The following is a 16,964-nucleotide window of genomic DNA, read 5'->3' on the forward strand; positions in this document are numbered from 1 at the left end:
CCCAGTCTGGAGAGAGTGCATTGTGGGATCCTTCCCTGAAAGGTGATGGCTAGAGGCTGAGACCTAAACAGGGTGCCCTCCAAGAGGTCATGCATGGGTCAGAGGTGCAGTTACTTTGGGAATTGTGACATGTTCTAAAACCTAGCTGGCATCTGGGGAACCAACTGGAAATTTTCAAGTGGAATTTCTACTAAGATTTACTTTATAAAAATACTGAAAAAAATCTCCTCGCTGCTATTATGTAGGTCCAGGCTTCCACCCTCCAAGAAATAAAAAAGCTGTTGGAATACAAATCCTGAATTTATCCTGAATTTAAGAGTTTTTCCAAAGTGAGAGTTTCGCAGACTGTGTAAGCTTCACATTTCACACTGATCCTGCTACAAACAATAAGCTTATCAAAGCTTGCTTTAGAAAGGGGAAATATACTTGTGTTGCCAATGCAACACTACAGTTGCCTGAAAGTTTGGGATATCAACAAACTGCTACTTTATTTATTTATTTATTTATTTATTTTACTAGGAGTGGCAAATGTACACTTGACCTCTGACAGCTGACATGTCTGCAGGTAATGTATGTTTAGGGGAAAGCCTGTGGGCAGGCAGGATTGTGTCACATACTTCTGGACCCTCATTTCTAATAGCTGAAATAACATTTTTATTATGGGGCTTACTGGGAACCCAATCCCACTGTCTTTGCTCAGGCAAAACTTCTCTTGAAGTCAGTGATGATTTTTGTCTGAGGAAGAACCACGTAATTAGACTCTAGGCTTTTATTGTAGATGTCTCACTTAAATCAGTCAGGAAGTTGTGACGCAGGTTATGGGTTGGGTTTGAGGTTTTGGAATCCTTTTCTAAGAGTCGATCTCATTGCCTCGTTTTATTTCCTAAGTGTGAAGCCGTGGTGAAGAGTGGTGGAGTGTGGAGGAATGCAAGCCAAAATGCAGACTCGTGTCAGATGTAACGGGAGGATTTTCCTGGCTGTTTGTATAATCCTCTTTATGGGATACACAGCACAAGGTAAAACTGTGAATGGTTGTTATTTCTATAATCCTCTTTCTAAACTGTGTAGCATAGGCCAAGTAAGTATATTATTGATTTTAACGAATACTTGTAATTGGCCTTGAAGTAGGAATAATAAAACCTACTTTTTCTAAAATTAAATATTTTTTTTGTTAAACTTTCCATCAAGATAAGTTTTTGTATAATGCCAATGATAAAATTGTTTTTGGCAAGTGGATCTTTTCTGTCCTCCTTACATAGATGATATATGTATTAGTATTAGTATTAATTTTATAAAAAACATTATTTAAATGACGGACATGGCAAGTTACAGAAGTTCTATATAAATGTCTTAGCCGACTGTTTTTGTAGTGGCTGGAATATATCAGCATCACGCTATGATCATAGTAATCTACAGATTTTTCAATCAACTGAGTCTGAAATACAGCAATCTAAAATGGATCTAAATTTCAGGAAGTAAGGACTTCATTGGAGTTGTTTCAATCAACAGTGAGGCTAATAAATCACCTGCAGATAATATGTAAAATTACAAAATGTTACTTTGTAAAAGCAACTGTGGTGCCCAATTTTGCACCCTGGAAATGCATTGACTTTAGTGGGTTTGTTTGCACGTCTATCTGATTGTTGAATGCAAGGTCTTAACAGTTAAGCAAATATTTGAGAAGATGCGTATTTCCTATATTATAACTTCACTTGTTTCATGGGGAAATAGGAAATTTGTGTAAGTATGGGGAAGTTAAGGGTTTGATTCAATACAGCAAAAATTACAACACTGTGGAATAGAACAGTTAAAAGGAAATGTTGATTCACAATGACACAGACATTCTGTATTTATTTCTTACAAGAGGCATCTAGTTTTCAAGCCACGTATGTATAATTTCCTGTAGAGATATTATCACAGCGATATGCATTAATTAGATACCTACTGGTGTTTTCATCCTAAATATTGTTTTCTTTGGATGACTATTACCTGAACTTTTTGCACACAAATTACTCGGGGTGTGGTACATGTTACTTTTTACATTTATTAAAAACAGACTTTACTTTTAATAATATACAAACAGAAGAAATAACAATGAAAAGGAAAAGGTACTATGAGAGAGATGTGGAATAATGGCTATACGTATCTCTCCAAACACATTATTTCTCCTGTAGACGAAATGTGTGCATGAGAAGATTGGAAGAATGATTCAGTACAGTATGGTAACAGACCATGTTAAAAGGAACTGTAATTACAGAGAAGAGACATTCCCAAAGAACAAAATGAAATTAGACTAAAATACCAAAAGAAGGAGAATATAACATGAGGCTTCAGATGCAATTAGTTAATGATACCAAAAGAAGGATGAAAAATTTAATCCTAAATGTATTTTTGATGGTTTCAAGTGTTTTGTTTGTTGGTTTATTTTTTGTTTTGCTCCTCTGAAATGTTTTTAAGAAAGCTTTTGCAGCCGAACCTTAGATGTGAATGTAGGTTAGACATTGTGGGAGGAGAGGAAGTGAAAGAGCATCTAAAGAGTGTTTAGTGAACATCTGCAGCAGCTACTTTCCAAGAAGTCAGTAAATACGCACTGCAGTCTACTCTATAAGGCCTTATTATTAATGGGCAGATCCCACAGGGAGGGTTGGGGAGGAAATCTCTGTGAGGATTCTTTAATGGAGATTACCTCAGAATTGTTCTGTTGAGGAGGTAGGTTACCTTTGGCAGATTCTGGGGGATCTGCTGGAGGCTAGGACAATCCACAGGAAGGCTCCGTGCCTCCACACCAACTCTGGCACCTGGCAGCCAGAGTGTGGTTGGCATCTCACAAGACAGGACCCATGCTTTCCACATTGTTATGTGCCTTTCCATGCTGTATGTGTTCTTTTCATACATGTCCATTTAATTCTGAAATCTACTCCTTTGTGTTGTCATAAGAGACATGGAAGTTCATCTAGCTGTTTCATATGGAATTTCTTCAGTGTTTGGAAGATGTGCCCATATGGATATAATATGAGATACAGGAATATTATTTAGTGATAGTACTGGTTAATTTAAAAATGTCTTGTCAGAATTGTTTATGGTTGGGTAATCACTAAATATATACATATCATTATAACTACCAGCTTCCTGATCAGGAGTTCATAAAGTAAAATAATCCCTAATATTGACTACAGTAATTCATACTAATAATGTACGAATAATTTGATCAGGTGTTCCGGTGCAGAAAGCAAGATTCCAGAGGGTAAAATGCAGACCTGACATCTTGTCTGCTAACTGCATTGAAGAAAAAGGACCGTTGTTTGAAATTTCTGAAGGTGGAGCTAACAGAATCCTCCCTCCCAAGGCTGATCCATTTCTGTAAGTAAATGAATTGTCCCTTCAGTATTTATGGTTGGCATCAATAAGCTTTCAGTATTCTTAGCTAAGGCGCTTACATCTTTGACTTTTAATGTACATAAGAACCACCACACTGGTCAAGACCAATGGTCCATGTAGCCCAATGTCTGTCTTCCAACAGTGGCCAATGGCAGGTGCTTCAGAGGGAATGAACAGAACAGGGAACCATTGAGTGATCCATCCCCTGCCACATCCACTTCCAGCTTCTGGCAAACAGAGACTAGGGATATTCAGAACATGGGGTTTCATCTCTTACCATCCTGGCTAATAGCCATTGATGGACCTATCCTCCATGAATTTATCTAGTTCTTTTTTGAACCCTGTTATAATTTTGGCTATCTATCTATCTATCTATCTATCTATCTATCTATCTATCTATCTATCTATCTATCTATCTATCTATCTATCTACTGTTATGCATTTGATTTTCCTTTGCATGTTGAAAGAGCATTAATTTTTAAAAGTGATAGTACAAACATGGCTAAGATTTTGACATTTACAATAGACTGGTGTGGATGATCATATTTCATTAAAGTCTAAGGAGACAAACTGGTATATTGTGTAGGATTTGTCATAGCCAAACAGATCAATGCCCATTAAATTTGGTATCCCACCTCATGCAGTGACAAATCCTCAGTATTTCTAATGAGAGCACAATCCAGCCCCCGTTTTCAGCAATACACCTAGCCACTTGTGCAATATTATATACGGCGATCTGGAACGGAAATACTGTTTCCTGATATCTTTGATTATCAGCATATGTTCTTAAACCTGAGGCTTGAATTCCATTATTTTAGCTTGTATGATCATAAAAGTGGTTGGTCATAAAATTTCCCTTTAAATAAATCTATTGATGGTATTTGACCTCCTTAGCAGTCAATTCTCAATTTGACTGCATGCTGTGTAAAGCATTTCCTTCTATTGATCTAAATTCACCTGCCATTAAGGGGTAGGACTCTTGCTAATCCTGAGGAATGTAAACTCCTTAAGCAATGGATATAAGGATTTTTGGCCCAAAAGGGCACTTTACCAGGAAAGAAAGGTCTGTGATCCCAGGGAGGAGTGGCTGTGTTGGCCTTCCGAGACATAGGCCTTGTCTACACTACCGGGTAAGTCGACCTAAGTTACGCTACTCCAGCTACGTGAATAATGTAGCTGGAGTCGACGTAGCTTTGGTCAACTTACTGTGGTGTTTACACCATGCTGTGTTGACAGGAGATGCTCTCCCTTTGACTTACTTTAATACTCTCGTTCTGATGGAGTACCAGAATTGACCAGAGATTGCACTGCGGTCGATTTTGCAGGTTTTCATTAGACCTGCCAAATCGACTCCCTCTCCATCGATCCCCGGTAAGTGTAGACGTGGTCAAAGTCTCTCCTGCCTATTCTCTGCTGAGAGCCACTCCTTTTTTCTCCTGGGCTGCTTTTAAGCCTCGCTACCTCTCTTGGGTGCTGCTGATCCTACCACTGCCTCATATTGAGAAAACCTGCATAGTACTTTCAAAAGACAAGCTTTGGAGCTTAAAATCATAACTTTGCTAGACACTAAAAATCATGATCTTAATAAAGACACTGGATTCATGGCTTATTACAACAATCTGTTACCCACTAACCCTTCTTTTTATCCTATGACTAGGGGTGTTAATGGGCTACTTCACCTTGAATGGTCTCTTAGTTTAGCATACATAGTTCACACATATTCTATCTGTTTGACCATGTATTTAGCTGTGACACTCTGAGTACATTTCCCAGACCTGAAGAAAACTTCTGTGTAGCTCAAAAGCTTGTCTCTCTCACCAGGGCCAGCTCCAGGAACCAGCTTAACAAACAGGTGCTTGGGGCGGCCAACGGAGAGGGGCGGCATGTGCGGCAATTTGGGGGCCGCAGGTCTCTCACTCCCTCTAGGAGCGAAGGACCTGCCGCCGAACTGCCGCCGCCGATCGCGGCTTTTCCCCCCCCCCCCCCCCAATTGCCACCGGTCGCGATTGCGATCGCAGCTTTTTTTTTTTTTTTTTTGCTTGGGGCAGCAGAAATGCTGGAGCCGGCCCTGTCTCTCACCAACAGAAGTTGGTCCAATAGAAGATATTACTTCACACACCTGGTCTCTCATTGAGAAAAGGCACAGTTCAGTATCAGCTGATGGGTGTTAAGCAGAATGGGACAATCACATTTGTCCTTATGAGTAAATTGTATTGTGGTTTTTCTCGTATATTTCAGGATGAAGAGCTTTCAGGAGCAACCTGATATTTTCTCACTTTCTGGTGAGGAATCTGGATCTGGGGCTGACGACATACCTGAAACAGAATCAGAATCTGGGTCAGGAATTAATTACAATGTTGAGTATCCTAACTTGTCATCTTCTGGCTTGGTGCAAAAAGAGGAGTTAAAGCAGGAACTAACAAATGAAGATTTAATGCTGTAAGAAAGAAGACTTTATCTCTATCATGATGATTATTTACAGCACTTCTTCTATGTTGTATAACTAAGTGATTAGTCTTAGGACAAACAGTTTTATAAAAATTATAATCCAACAAAAGTGCCTTATAATCTTTATTGCTTTTCTTTGCTAAAAAAATCTTTGTTAAATGTGACCTTACCTACATTTATATATGCATTTTATATCTAAGCTTGGGATATTTCTGAAATCATGGGAAGATGGAATCTAAAAGATCCATGATAGTCTTGCTTGAGACAAATACTAGTATAGAAAAGAAAATGACTGGAAAATATTAGGTATGTGTATTCAAGCAGCAATCCAGGAGTCACAGACATACAAAGTAATGTAACTAAAAGTAAACTTCCCCAAACTTTTTCTTTGCCCCTCCTAGATAATTTTCTGTATAAAGTACCAGTAAGCTTATTTGTGAAATTAATTGTTTGCTATTATAAAATGTATTCCATATTACACAATAACTAATACAATGTTACTTTAATTATTGGACTTTTTATAACCCCCAGTGGGCCTCAATACAATATATAATATAATTTTGGCTGTTCCTGTTAGTATAAATGACATGGTCATGTAGGTCCAAGAATCATGACCCCTTCTACATTCTTTCTGTGTGACTATTATTAAAAGTGGCTAAAGAACAACTGCACTTGTTATATTTTAAATTTCTGGCTGAATATTTTTCCTTATATTTGCATCTACTCAGTTGTAATACTATTAAAATTTTAATGTAACCAAATACTGATTTTTTTTCTTAAATGCTGGAGTGAGCGCTCAAAAATATGGGTGGAAATGAACAATAAATAATTTTGTTTTCTAGTAGCCTTCATGAAAAAAGTATCTAAAATACACTAGCTGTGAAAAGGTTATAATCTGAGGCACAATAAATCCATGGCTGCAGAAAATACACCAATTTTGAGGATTTAAGATCTTTCCACAGCTTTTGCCAGATTTTAAGCTATCTTTTAAAATATAATAATTTCTAGCTCCTCCAGTTGCTGATTACCCACAACTCACAATGAAGTCAGAGTGAATTTTGCCACTGACTTTATAGGAAGCAGTATTAGTTTTAGAAAGTGCCAGAGACATTATCTCGGCTGACCAGGAAAGACCTGGAACTGTTTGCCCTGAAGCCAGGCCAAATGCTTTTATTTTGATTTTGCTACTCTGATAGAAAGAGAATCTTTTTTGTATTTCATATGAAATAACCCTCCTCCCCATCACACTCACTTTCCCCACCCCTTTCACATACTAAGTTTTCAGCCCATCCTCAGAAAAATCAGTAGAGTCCTAGACTTATCCAGAAGAAGGAGATAAAATCTTGTAGTCTACAAGGAAGAACAACATATTTGGTATCACTGACAACTGCTTAAATTATTAATACAATTTTAACAGGTTGGATGAAGGTTTATAGAACAAGTGTCACCAGTCTTTTTAAGTGTCTCTCATGGTGACACCTGCCTTTTAAATAAAATGTAAAAAACTAAAACAACCTCTCTACCCCAGAAATAACATTAGAGGTACATGATATTCTGTTTTTAAATACAAAGACAGTATTGTTCTATGGACAGTAATATAAAGGTAATATCTGCTGTGTTTACTGAGGTAATTGCTTTATTCAAAGGACCCAGTCCAGCAAACAACTTAACTGGGTGAATAGCCCAAGACAGTAGATCTACTCATATGCTTGGAGGTGAGCATGTGTTTAAGTGCTTTGCTGGATTGTGGCCAGACTGCTCAGCACCTTGCAGGATTGAGCCCAATGACAGCAAAACATGCAGAAGATAACTGTGTATATCAAGTAACATTGCCATCTAGTGCTGAAATGACAAGCCTACATTTTAACAAGCTAAACTTTCAAATACCCAACATATTCCTCATCTAAAGTATTTGTTCCAAAACATGGAATAGAAAATAGATGAGTACTATATCTAAATAAATGGCACATTCGCTTCTTTGTATAACAGTGTTCATAATTCCAAATGTACTTTTTATAGAAACTTAATGTTTCTCAACAATTAAAGATGACTTGACCTTTGCAGTTAGTAGCATACATTAGGTTTCTTCATATGCTTCTGAAGTTTCAGTAGTACTGTTGGATTTTTCTCTGGTGCTGTTGTTGTAATCTTTATCATTTTTCTATAGGCTTTTGAAGGAAGCATTGACTGAGATCTGAATGATAGATTGACTGCAAGCAAAACGTTTTATTAGGATTTAGGACTTGCTAGCTCTTCCCAATCAAACTTACTCTTAAATTGGTGCCATTGTCCCTGGTTCAGATTAAACAATGTAGGACAGTGGACCTGCTTTTGATAATTTATCTGGTAATCACTTCTCTTCTTGAGGTTCAACTCACTGCTGATGTACAAAATTGCTGTTTAAAAATGTTATTTGACAGCTGTTTTCTGATGGGTTCTCACAAAAACTGCTTGTTTTTTCCAGATCTGTTGACCCATCCCTGGTTTTATGAGGTCCAGGTGTGAGTGTAAACTTTTGACTCATCAGTAATGCAGTTACAGCTTTCTTTAAGTGTACACTGTTGGAGCAAAACAATTATCACCTCCCTCTGCCCCCCAAACCTTAGCAAAGGGTGTTGCTGCATGTAACATTCCTGTTTTAAATCCCGAAGTAGTACTTGCTTAGAAGTACTTGCTGTATGCAACTTTTAACAAGGTCACTAACAAGGGTGGATGATATGGGGCAGTGCACATGAACTTCACTTCAACTGAGCTGACAAAATTTGGCCACAATTAATTCTGATTATTACACACTAGTTTTTTTAGAATTTCATATCCAACAAATAAGTATTTTCAATCATTAGGCAGAAGGTGTAAATTTCAAAATGATCTTTGTTGGTCTGTTGAAGCTATTTCCATTTCAAGAGAAAATCTTTGATTTAAAAATGATCTATAGATAATCACTTGAAGCATTCTAGACAATTGCTGGATTTTTTGCTGTTGATTCTTTCCAGCAATGAGTTTTTGCACACCAAACATAGCTGCAGGTCAATAACTTAATTTAATTGCTTTTAGCTAGTGGTCATGAAGTTATTTGGGTCCCTGTGTCTGTCTGAACACACTCTAAATACCCCATTCACTGGCACCCATATGTGTGTGTATTGTTTACTTCAATACTTGGGATGAGAAAGCTTATTTTCTCGTTCCAATATGAATAGTGTAGGATTTCATTTGTAAGCTATCGTAAACTTCTTTCATTTATAACAAGTGAAACACATCAAATGTATTTTAGTGATTTGAAGTTTAAGTGGCAGTCAAGAAAAGATATCAGCATTGTTTTTTGCTTAGTTTTGAGAATAGATATACACAGAACAGTGCCCACTGATGCAGACTGTTGTTTCTATAAACTAAATGCCTTCTTTAAGTCCTAGAAGCATGGTGAGAGGTTTATAATTTATGTTAAATGTATAACCATCAGGTATTATGTCATTTCACTGATACTGGTGTTCCCCCTTTCTGTTGTATACACCTGTTGTCTCTAGTCTCATAGTGCTATTCTATTATATAGGTTCTTATACCACCCTCATCACCATGGTATTTGAACATCTTTCTGTAGCACATTAAGCGATATGTCATGTATAGATCATTCTTTCTCTCATCCTCTTACCAGGGGAAGAATTACATGTGCAGTATATTGTTTTGATAGGGGTTTGTTGTTTAATATATATGTTTATGTACATGCTGCTCTGTGTTTACATTAGTGAAGGGAAGAACATAGAAATATGCCTAGCACTTGGATGAGAGGAGTGAGGTTTGTGATGGTCTTTTGTTCCTGTGGAAACTCATTCCACAAAGTAGCATTGACCCCTGAGAAAGCTCTGTCTCCTACACACAAAACCCTTACCCTTGTGGTAGAAACTTCCATTGTGCCTGAGGATCGGAGTTGTTGATCACAGTCCTCATCCCAGAAATCTATGTGGTCTTTTAGATATCCTGGACCCAGGCCATTGAGCACCTTGAAGATAAGGAATGAGACCCTGAACTTGACTTAGGCTTTGGCTACACTTGCGAGTTACAGCGCAATAAAGCAGCCCCGGGTGCCCTAGCTCACTCCCTGTCCACACTGGCAAGGCACGTAGAGTGCACTGACTCTGCAGCTACAGTACTGCTGGTACTCCATCTTGGTGAGTGGAATAACGTTTGCTGCGCCCCCGCTGGAGCACTGCGGCACCAGTGTGAATGAGGTGTTGCGTCACTGTGCTGTGATCAGCCTCCGGAAACATCCCATAATCTCCTTAAGTCAAGTGGCGACTCTTATCATTGTTGTGAAATCGGCTGCAGGAATCTGGAAATGCCCTTTCAAAGCTCCATTTCAGAGAAGCTGGCTGCTTATCAACTACTAGTGAGTGAGAGAGAGGCGGGGGGATCTGAACTTACAAGACAGCATGCTGACACAGTCTCAGCACCCCAAAAACCCACTCTCTCTCCCCCCACATACACACAACACACTCCCTGTCACACTCCACTCCCCCCACCCCATTTGAAAACCATGTTGCAGTCACTTGCATGCTGGGATAGCTGCCCATATTGCACAGCTCCCAATGCTGCTGCAAGTGCCGCAAATGTGGCCACGCCAGTGCGCTTGAAGCTGTCAGTATGGACAGACTGCAGCACTTTCCCTACTGCGCTCTACGAAGGCGGGTTTAACTCACAGGGCTCTACATCTTCAAGTGTAGCCATGCCCTTAGATATTATGCTCTTTTTATTATATATGTGTACAAAATTGGCCCTGATCCTTATGGGGATCTCTAGATAATACTTCAGTATAAATAGTAATGGTGATGACATTTCTTTGCTCAGAGAAACTCTCAGATTAGTTCTTGATCAATCTTAACATAATCCTGTTCACATATTTTAGATGCTTCCTAAGCAAACACAATGAGTCTTTCATCCTCAGAGAGTAACACATTGGAGCTCACTGCCCCTGTACCATATACACACACATTTGCATAAAAATTGTTGCTGAAGACAATATTGAAGGCTTGTTTATTTTTTATTTGTATTGTAATAGCACTTGCTAAGAAACATGATCACGCTTTGCTTTCCAAACTTCCTTCATTTGGCATGTGGCCAATGATTTTAAAAGACAGACTATAGTCACTAGGCTAGGAAAAAACCTCCCATAGCACTTCAGTTGTCAAATAAATGAACGCAGCTGAACCACATTTTTGTGGGATTTGGTGCATTAACAACATTATCTACCGTTGCATCAGACTACAGCACAGTTGACTAAATCCAATGACATAAACAAATTATAAAGAGCTGGAAGAATTCACGTTTATTTTTCTGCATGTGGAGATCTTAGTCTTCCAGTTGCTAAAGAAGCTCATCCAACTTCCTTAAACGTTGTGGGCCATATGTTCAATAACCAGGAATTCATCCAGATAGCACTCTTTTCCTGACAGATGTTGAAGAATTTGTTCCATTGCACTGATACATGGCAGAAGGAGATGCAATGCCAAAGGATAAACAATTACAACAGAACAGCCCCTTTGAATAAATTGTTTTGATTCATTTTGCATTCTGCCAGGTGCAAGAAAGTCCTTAACCCAAGGTACAGGTTGATATACAGAGAAGGATTTATAGTTACTTTAAAATCTCCACTGATTTGTACTTGTCCAACAATTTAAAACAATGGGCACAACTGGTGTACCTAGTGATTCCTCTACCAGGTTTTCTAGTTTAGCATCTGCTCTGATGCATTGCATGTGGAAGAGGCTGTAGCTTTCATCATTTAGGCTGACTGCAATTCTCAGTGGTCAATCTTACATTAATATTTTTCACAATCTCTATTTAATTGCAAACTAACACTAAAAGAACAGCATCTAGTCCTGCACTAGTGTTTAATGGAATTTCAATCAATGACTTGATCTCATGTCATTCTACCTGAATTTTAAGCCATGCTTGGTTAAGCAAGCTAAGGCCCAGCCTTTTTACCAGAGTCCTTGTTATTGCAGTTGTCCCTTATACACTATCATAACTTTTCACATCCTCATAACAAGTGTTTTGCTTGTACTTAAAAATGGTAACCCCCTGCAAAGACACTGAATGTCCACTATACTTATGGTTTGTGAAAGTTGTGGTGTAACAGATACCATATGAAAAAGTGTCGCTTTTGAGGATGTATACCGTGGCACTAAAAGGGGTTAAGCTTTTATCTAGCACATCATCTCAATTCTACAATAAGTGTTAACCCATGTCCCAGGAAAATTCCAATCTGGGTAATTCCATTTTATTTACCTAAACTATCTCTACCCTTAACTGTTGTGTATTGTTGCTGTACCCTTTCAAACAACTACTATATTTTACCTTAGAAGTGTTGCATTTCAGTGGTGGAGGAAGCAATCTCTATGTGTAATGTTTGTATAGTGGTTTGAGGATTCTTAAGGATGAAAGGCACTATATATACCTGTTGTAATTTTTTGCATTGCTTGAATCCAGCAGGACAACACAGTGATACTAGAATTATATCATGCCAATTTTATTGCAGCACTGACGCACACAGCAAGTTTCTCTAGCAGGCAGTAGTCTTAGGAAGCTAATGATTTAACCTCATATAGAATAGAACCTTCAGTCACAAAAAATGTAAACTATTATAATAGAGTTTCTCAAATTGTGGTCTGTGAAGAGCTGTCTGGTCACATGGTGCTGGCTCCTCCTCATGTCCACTTGTTAAATCACATTAAAAGACAACTGATGAATAAATTGAAAACTTTCCTATCATTAATTGCCTATGTAATCAGCTGCTATAGTTGCCAGAGGGATGTTAGGCAGGCAACCATGAATGGGCAAGGAAGTGTCTAGAGGCCAATCTCTGTATTCAGATACGGTCCATACAATTAGAAAGATTGGGAGTGCCCACTATAATGTACATTCTGGAAACCCCCATCCTCTCCACTTCAAATTCTGGTGACTTAAGGCCCTTCATTTTCAGTTTTTACTGATTTTTACCCAAATTTCCCCAGGTTTTACAAAAGCTATTATTAGTTTTTTATTTATTTTCACCTGAATTCTAGACCACTCAGGTACATGAAAATAGTGATTATGTTAAGAAAATCGAATACATTACATTAGATAGATGTGTTAATAATAAATTAGGGTAAATGTGAGGCTGACTGTTAAAATAAGGCAATGTAGTGGAACATGGAAAGCATGCATATGTGTACAGACCTTCAATATACAGTTAATGAACTAAACCACAGCATTAAGCTGCTTTTACTTTCAATTCTGTTACTTTTCTGTGTTGCTTTTTTTCCTGTCCTTCCATCCCCAAATATTAACCCAGGAAACTGTGAAGCTGATTTTTGCACCAATTTTCACCCTTCTTTCAATGTTTCTAATAAATACCAATTAATTCCTGGGAAATGTTAAACAAAGTAAAAACCAAAACCAAAGGGCCTTGCTTCAAGAAGATCCTGAACCAAACCCAAAGTTGCTATTAATAGAGACAGGGGCCTAAGTGAGCAGGGTGAGAAGGTACGGGTGGGGGCCAATCCCAGGACTCTGTGGGTATATGAGTGTGGGGGCCCCAGACTGCCAATTGTTGTTAAGTGGGCAAGAGTTCTAGGGGCTCAGGCCCATGAGGTGATGCAGCAGATGGAGAAGGGACTGGTGGCCACAGGCCGTAGGGTGACACAGGCAGTGGGTGATTGGGCCTAGGTGGCTGGGGCAGCAAGAGGAGAGAGGCTGGGGGTTAGCACCAGGCCTGAGGCTGCCTGACAGGGCACTGGGAGGTAGGTAGATGTCCTAGGCGGGCGACCCCTGCCCCGCAGATCACTCGGGTTGCTAGGGGACTGCTCCTTACGCAGGAAGCAGGAGGGCAGCGCCCTCTACTGTCCCTGCGGGGTTTCCTGCAGACAGCGCGCGCTCCGCCCCCACCTCCTCTCCTTTCCCCTCTCCGTAGGGACTAGGGAGGGGCGGTCACGTGGAGGAGGGGCGGGGCGTGACCGCCTCCAGGGTCACATGACAGGGGCGCGGGCCGGAGCTGTTGCTGGTCGGGGTCCGTTGGAGGCGAAGTGACCATGGTGAGTGAGCGCGAGTTGGCATCTCGGTAGCCCTTGGGCTGAGCGTGTGGCACATCTCCCGTTTTGGGACGTCGGCGCGGCCTGCCCCGTTCCCCTGCCCGCGTGCGGCGCAGGCCCGTGGGCTGAGGAAGGGTTTTGGTGCGGTAGGGCCCGTGGCGGCGGCTCGCTCCCGTCGGGGACGCGCCTAGGGACGCGGATTCCCACCTGTGGCCGGCGGGGGCTGGCTCGCGGGCGCCCTCCGTTGTCCGCGTGTCGCTGAGAGGCGCCCGCCCGCCCTCGGCTGCTCCACAGGGCGCTGGGCCCGGCTCCCCTCAGGCGGTGACATTCGACCTCTGATCCTGCAAGTGACTGCACCGGCCTCTCCTCCCGGCCGGCGCTGCGTTGGCCCGTGGCGTTCGGCCTGCGGCATGTTAGGGTCGCTCCTCGCCCCGGTGGGCCCCGCAGAGCTGGTAGAGGCTGGGCTGGGGCACTTCTGCACCGCTGTCCCGCGGGGTCGATAACCCCTCCCTCTCCTGCCAAGTCACTGTCGGCGGCGGGGCTGCAGGGCGGGTCCGGAGAGCGGCACAGCTGGGGCTGCGGTGCCTGTGGGTAGGCAGGCTGGGGAGAACTGCTCGATTGTCCGAGCCTGGGGCGGTCCCTTTGCTTACACCCTGGGCATGTTTGATTTGGAAATGGAGCAACAAAAAGTGGATTCAATGCCACGTGGGTGGGGTCACTTCTCAGAGTAAACACATCATAGGACTGGAAGGGACCTCAAGAGGTCATCTGTTCCAGTCCACCTGCACTCATGGCAGGACTAAGTATTTTCTAGATCGGGGTTCTCAAACTTCATTGAACCACAATCCCCTTCTGACAGCAAAAATTACTATACGACCCCAGGTGGGGGGAACTGAAGCCTGAGCCTGCCCGATACCTGCTGCCTCTGGCGAGAGGGGAAGCTAAAGCCCAAGGGCTTCAGCCCGCAGGCAGGGGGTCTGTAATCTCAGCCCCACTGCCCAAGGCTGAAGCCCTCTGGCTTCGGCCCCAGACAGTGGGGCTCAAGCTTTGGCTTCAGCCCCAGCAAGTCTAAGCCAGCCCTGGCAACCGCATTAAAATGGGGTCATGACCCACTTTGGGGTCCCAACCCACAGTTTGGGAACCGCTGATCTAACCATCCCTGACAGGTGTTTGTCTAACCTGGTCTTAAAATTTTCCAAGGATGATGATTCTACAGCCTCTCTAGGCAACTTATTTTAGTGCTTAACCATTCTGACAATTAGGAAGTTTTTCCTAATGTCCAACCTAAACTATCCTTGTTGCAATTTAAGCCTATTGTTTCTTGTCCTATCCTCAGAAGTCAAGGAGAATAATTTTTTGTAACAACTAGGGCTGTCGATTAATCGCAGTTAACTCACGGGATTAACTCAAAAAAATAATTGTGATTAAAAACGTTAATTGCAGTATTAATTGCACTGTTAAATAATAGAATTCCAATTGAAATTTATTAAATATTTTGGATGTTTTACTACTTTTTCATATATATTGTATTCTGTGTTGTAATTGAAATCAAAGTATATTATTTTTGCTTACAAGTATTTGCACTGTAAAAATTATAAACAAAAGAAATAGTATTTTTCAGTTCACCTCCTTCAAGTACTGTAGTGCAATTTTTGACCTGAAAGCACAACCTCCAAATGTAGATTTTTTTTTTTTACATGCACTCCAAAAAAAAAAAAAAAAAAACCCAAAAAGTGTAAAACTTTAGAGCCTACAAGTGCACTCAGTCCTACTTCTTGTTCAGCCAATCGCTTAGACAGACGAGTTTGTTTACATTTAAGGGAGATAATGCTGCCTGCTTCTTATTTACAGTGTCACCAGAAAGTGAGAACAGGCATTTGCATGGCACTTTTGTAGCCGGCATTGCGAAGTATTTACGTGCCAGTTATGCTAAACATTCATATGCCCCTTCGGCCACCATTCCAGAGGACATGCTTCCATGCTGATGATGCTCATTTAAAAATAAGTGTTAATTAAATTAGTGATTGAACACCTTTGAGGAGAATTGTATGTCTCCTGTTCTGTTTTACCTGCATTCTGCCATATATTTCCTGTTGTAGCAGTCTCTGATGATGACCCAGCACATGCTATTCATTTTAAGAACACTTTCACTGCAGATCTCACAAAACGCAAAGAAGGTACCAATGTGAGATTTCTAAAGATAGCTACAGCCCTTGACTCAAGGTTTAAGAATCTGAAGTGCCTTCCAAAATCTGAGAGGGACGAGGTGTGAAGCTTGCTTTCAGAAGTCTTAAAACAGCAACACTCCGATGAGGAAACTACAGGACCCAAACCACCAAAAAAGAAAATCAACCTTCTGCTGGTGGTGTCTGAAAATAAACCTGTCAGTCTGCACTGCTTTGGATTGTTATCGAGCAGAACCTGTCATCAGCATGGATGCATGTCTTCTGGAATGGTGGTTGAAGCATGAACATGTGAATCTGTAGCACATCTGGCACGTAAATATCTTGCGCCGCCGGCTACTGCAGTGCCTCTTTCTCACTTTCAGGTGACGTAAACAAGAAGCGGGCAGCATTATCTCCTGCAAATGTAAACAAACTTGTTTGAGCGATTGGCTGAACAAGAAGTAGGACTGAGTGGACTTATAGGCTCTACAATCTTACGTTTTCATTTTTGAACGCAAGGTTTTTTGTACATAATTCTACATTTGTAAGTTCAACTTTCATGATAAAGAGATTGTACTACAGTACTCGTATTAGGTGAATTGAAAAATACTATTTGGTTTTTTTACAGTGCAAATACTTGTAATCAAAATAAATATTAAGTGAGCATTATACACTTTGTAATTGAAATCAGTATATTTGAAAATGTAGAAAACATCCAAAAATATTTAAATTTTTTAATTGCTTGACAGCCCTAGTAACAACCTTTTATGTATTTGAAAACTGTTATGCCCCCCTCAGTCTTCTCATCTCCAGACTAAACCCATTTTCTTCAATCTTCCCTCATAGGTCATGTTTTCTAGACCTTTAATCATATTTGTTGCTCTTCTCTGGATTTTCTCCAATTTGTCCACAT

General features: G+C 40.6%; 2 protein-coding genes across 2 annotated transcripts in view; both read left to right on the plus strand.

Moving 5' to 3' along the window:
* Nucleotides 1-519: 519 nt before the first annotated feature.
* SRGN (serglycin) lies at nucleotides 520-6,587 on the plus strand. The gene is made up of 3 exons (XM_054033745.1): nucleotides 520-1,016; nucleotides 3,213-3,360; nucleotides 5,617-6,587. Exons 1-3 carry the CDS (start codon nucleotides 926-928, stop codon nucleotides 5,819-5,821), a joined length of 444 nt encoding a protein of 147 aa, XP_053889720.1. The 5' UTR covers nucleotides 520-925; the 3' UTR covers nucleotides 5,822-6,587.
* A 7,196-nt stretch (nucleotides 6,588-13,783) lies between these two features.
* VPS26A (VPS26 retromer complex component A) overlaps nucleotides 13,784-16,964 on the plus strand; it is a 31,893-nt gene continuing 28,712 nt past the window's right edge. Inside the window, exon 1 of the mRNA XM_054036222.1 lies at nucleotides 13,784-13,889. Within this exon, the coding sequence (XP_053892197.1) occupies nucleotides 13,887-13,889 (3 nt within the window). The 5' untranslated portion in view covers nucleotides 13,784-13,886. The remainder of the gene's footprint in view (nucleotides 13,890-16,964) is intronic.

This window comes from Malaclemys terrapin, chromosome 7 (assembly GCF_027887155.1).
Source record: "Malaclemys terrapin pileata isolate rMalTer1 chromosome 7, rMalTer1.hap1, whole genome shotgun sequence".
NCBI lineage: Eukaryota > Metazoa > Chordata > Testudines > Emydidae > Malaclemys > Malaclemys terrapin.

What these genes read in the sequence shown, in the direction of transcription:
- SRGN (XM_054033745.1), top strand. Translation starts at nt 926, where the DNA reads ATGCAAGCCAAAATGCAGACTCGTGTCAGATGTAACGGGAGGATTTTC. An exon ending in TATGGGATACACAGCACAAG is followed by an intron (nt 1,017 to 3,212) that starts GTAAAACTGTGA and finishes TAATTTGATCAG; the next exon opens with GTGTTCCGGTGCAGAAAGCA. An exon ending in CCCAAGGCTGATCCATTTCT is followed by an intron (nt 3,361 to 5,616) that starts GTAAGTAAATGA and finishes CGTATATTTCAG; the next exon opens with GATGAAGAGCTTTCAGGAGC.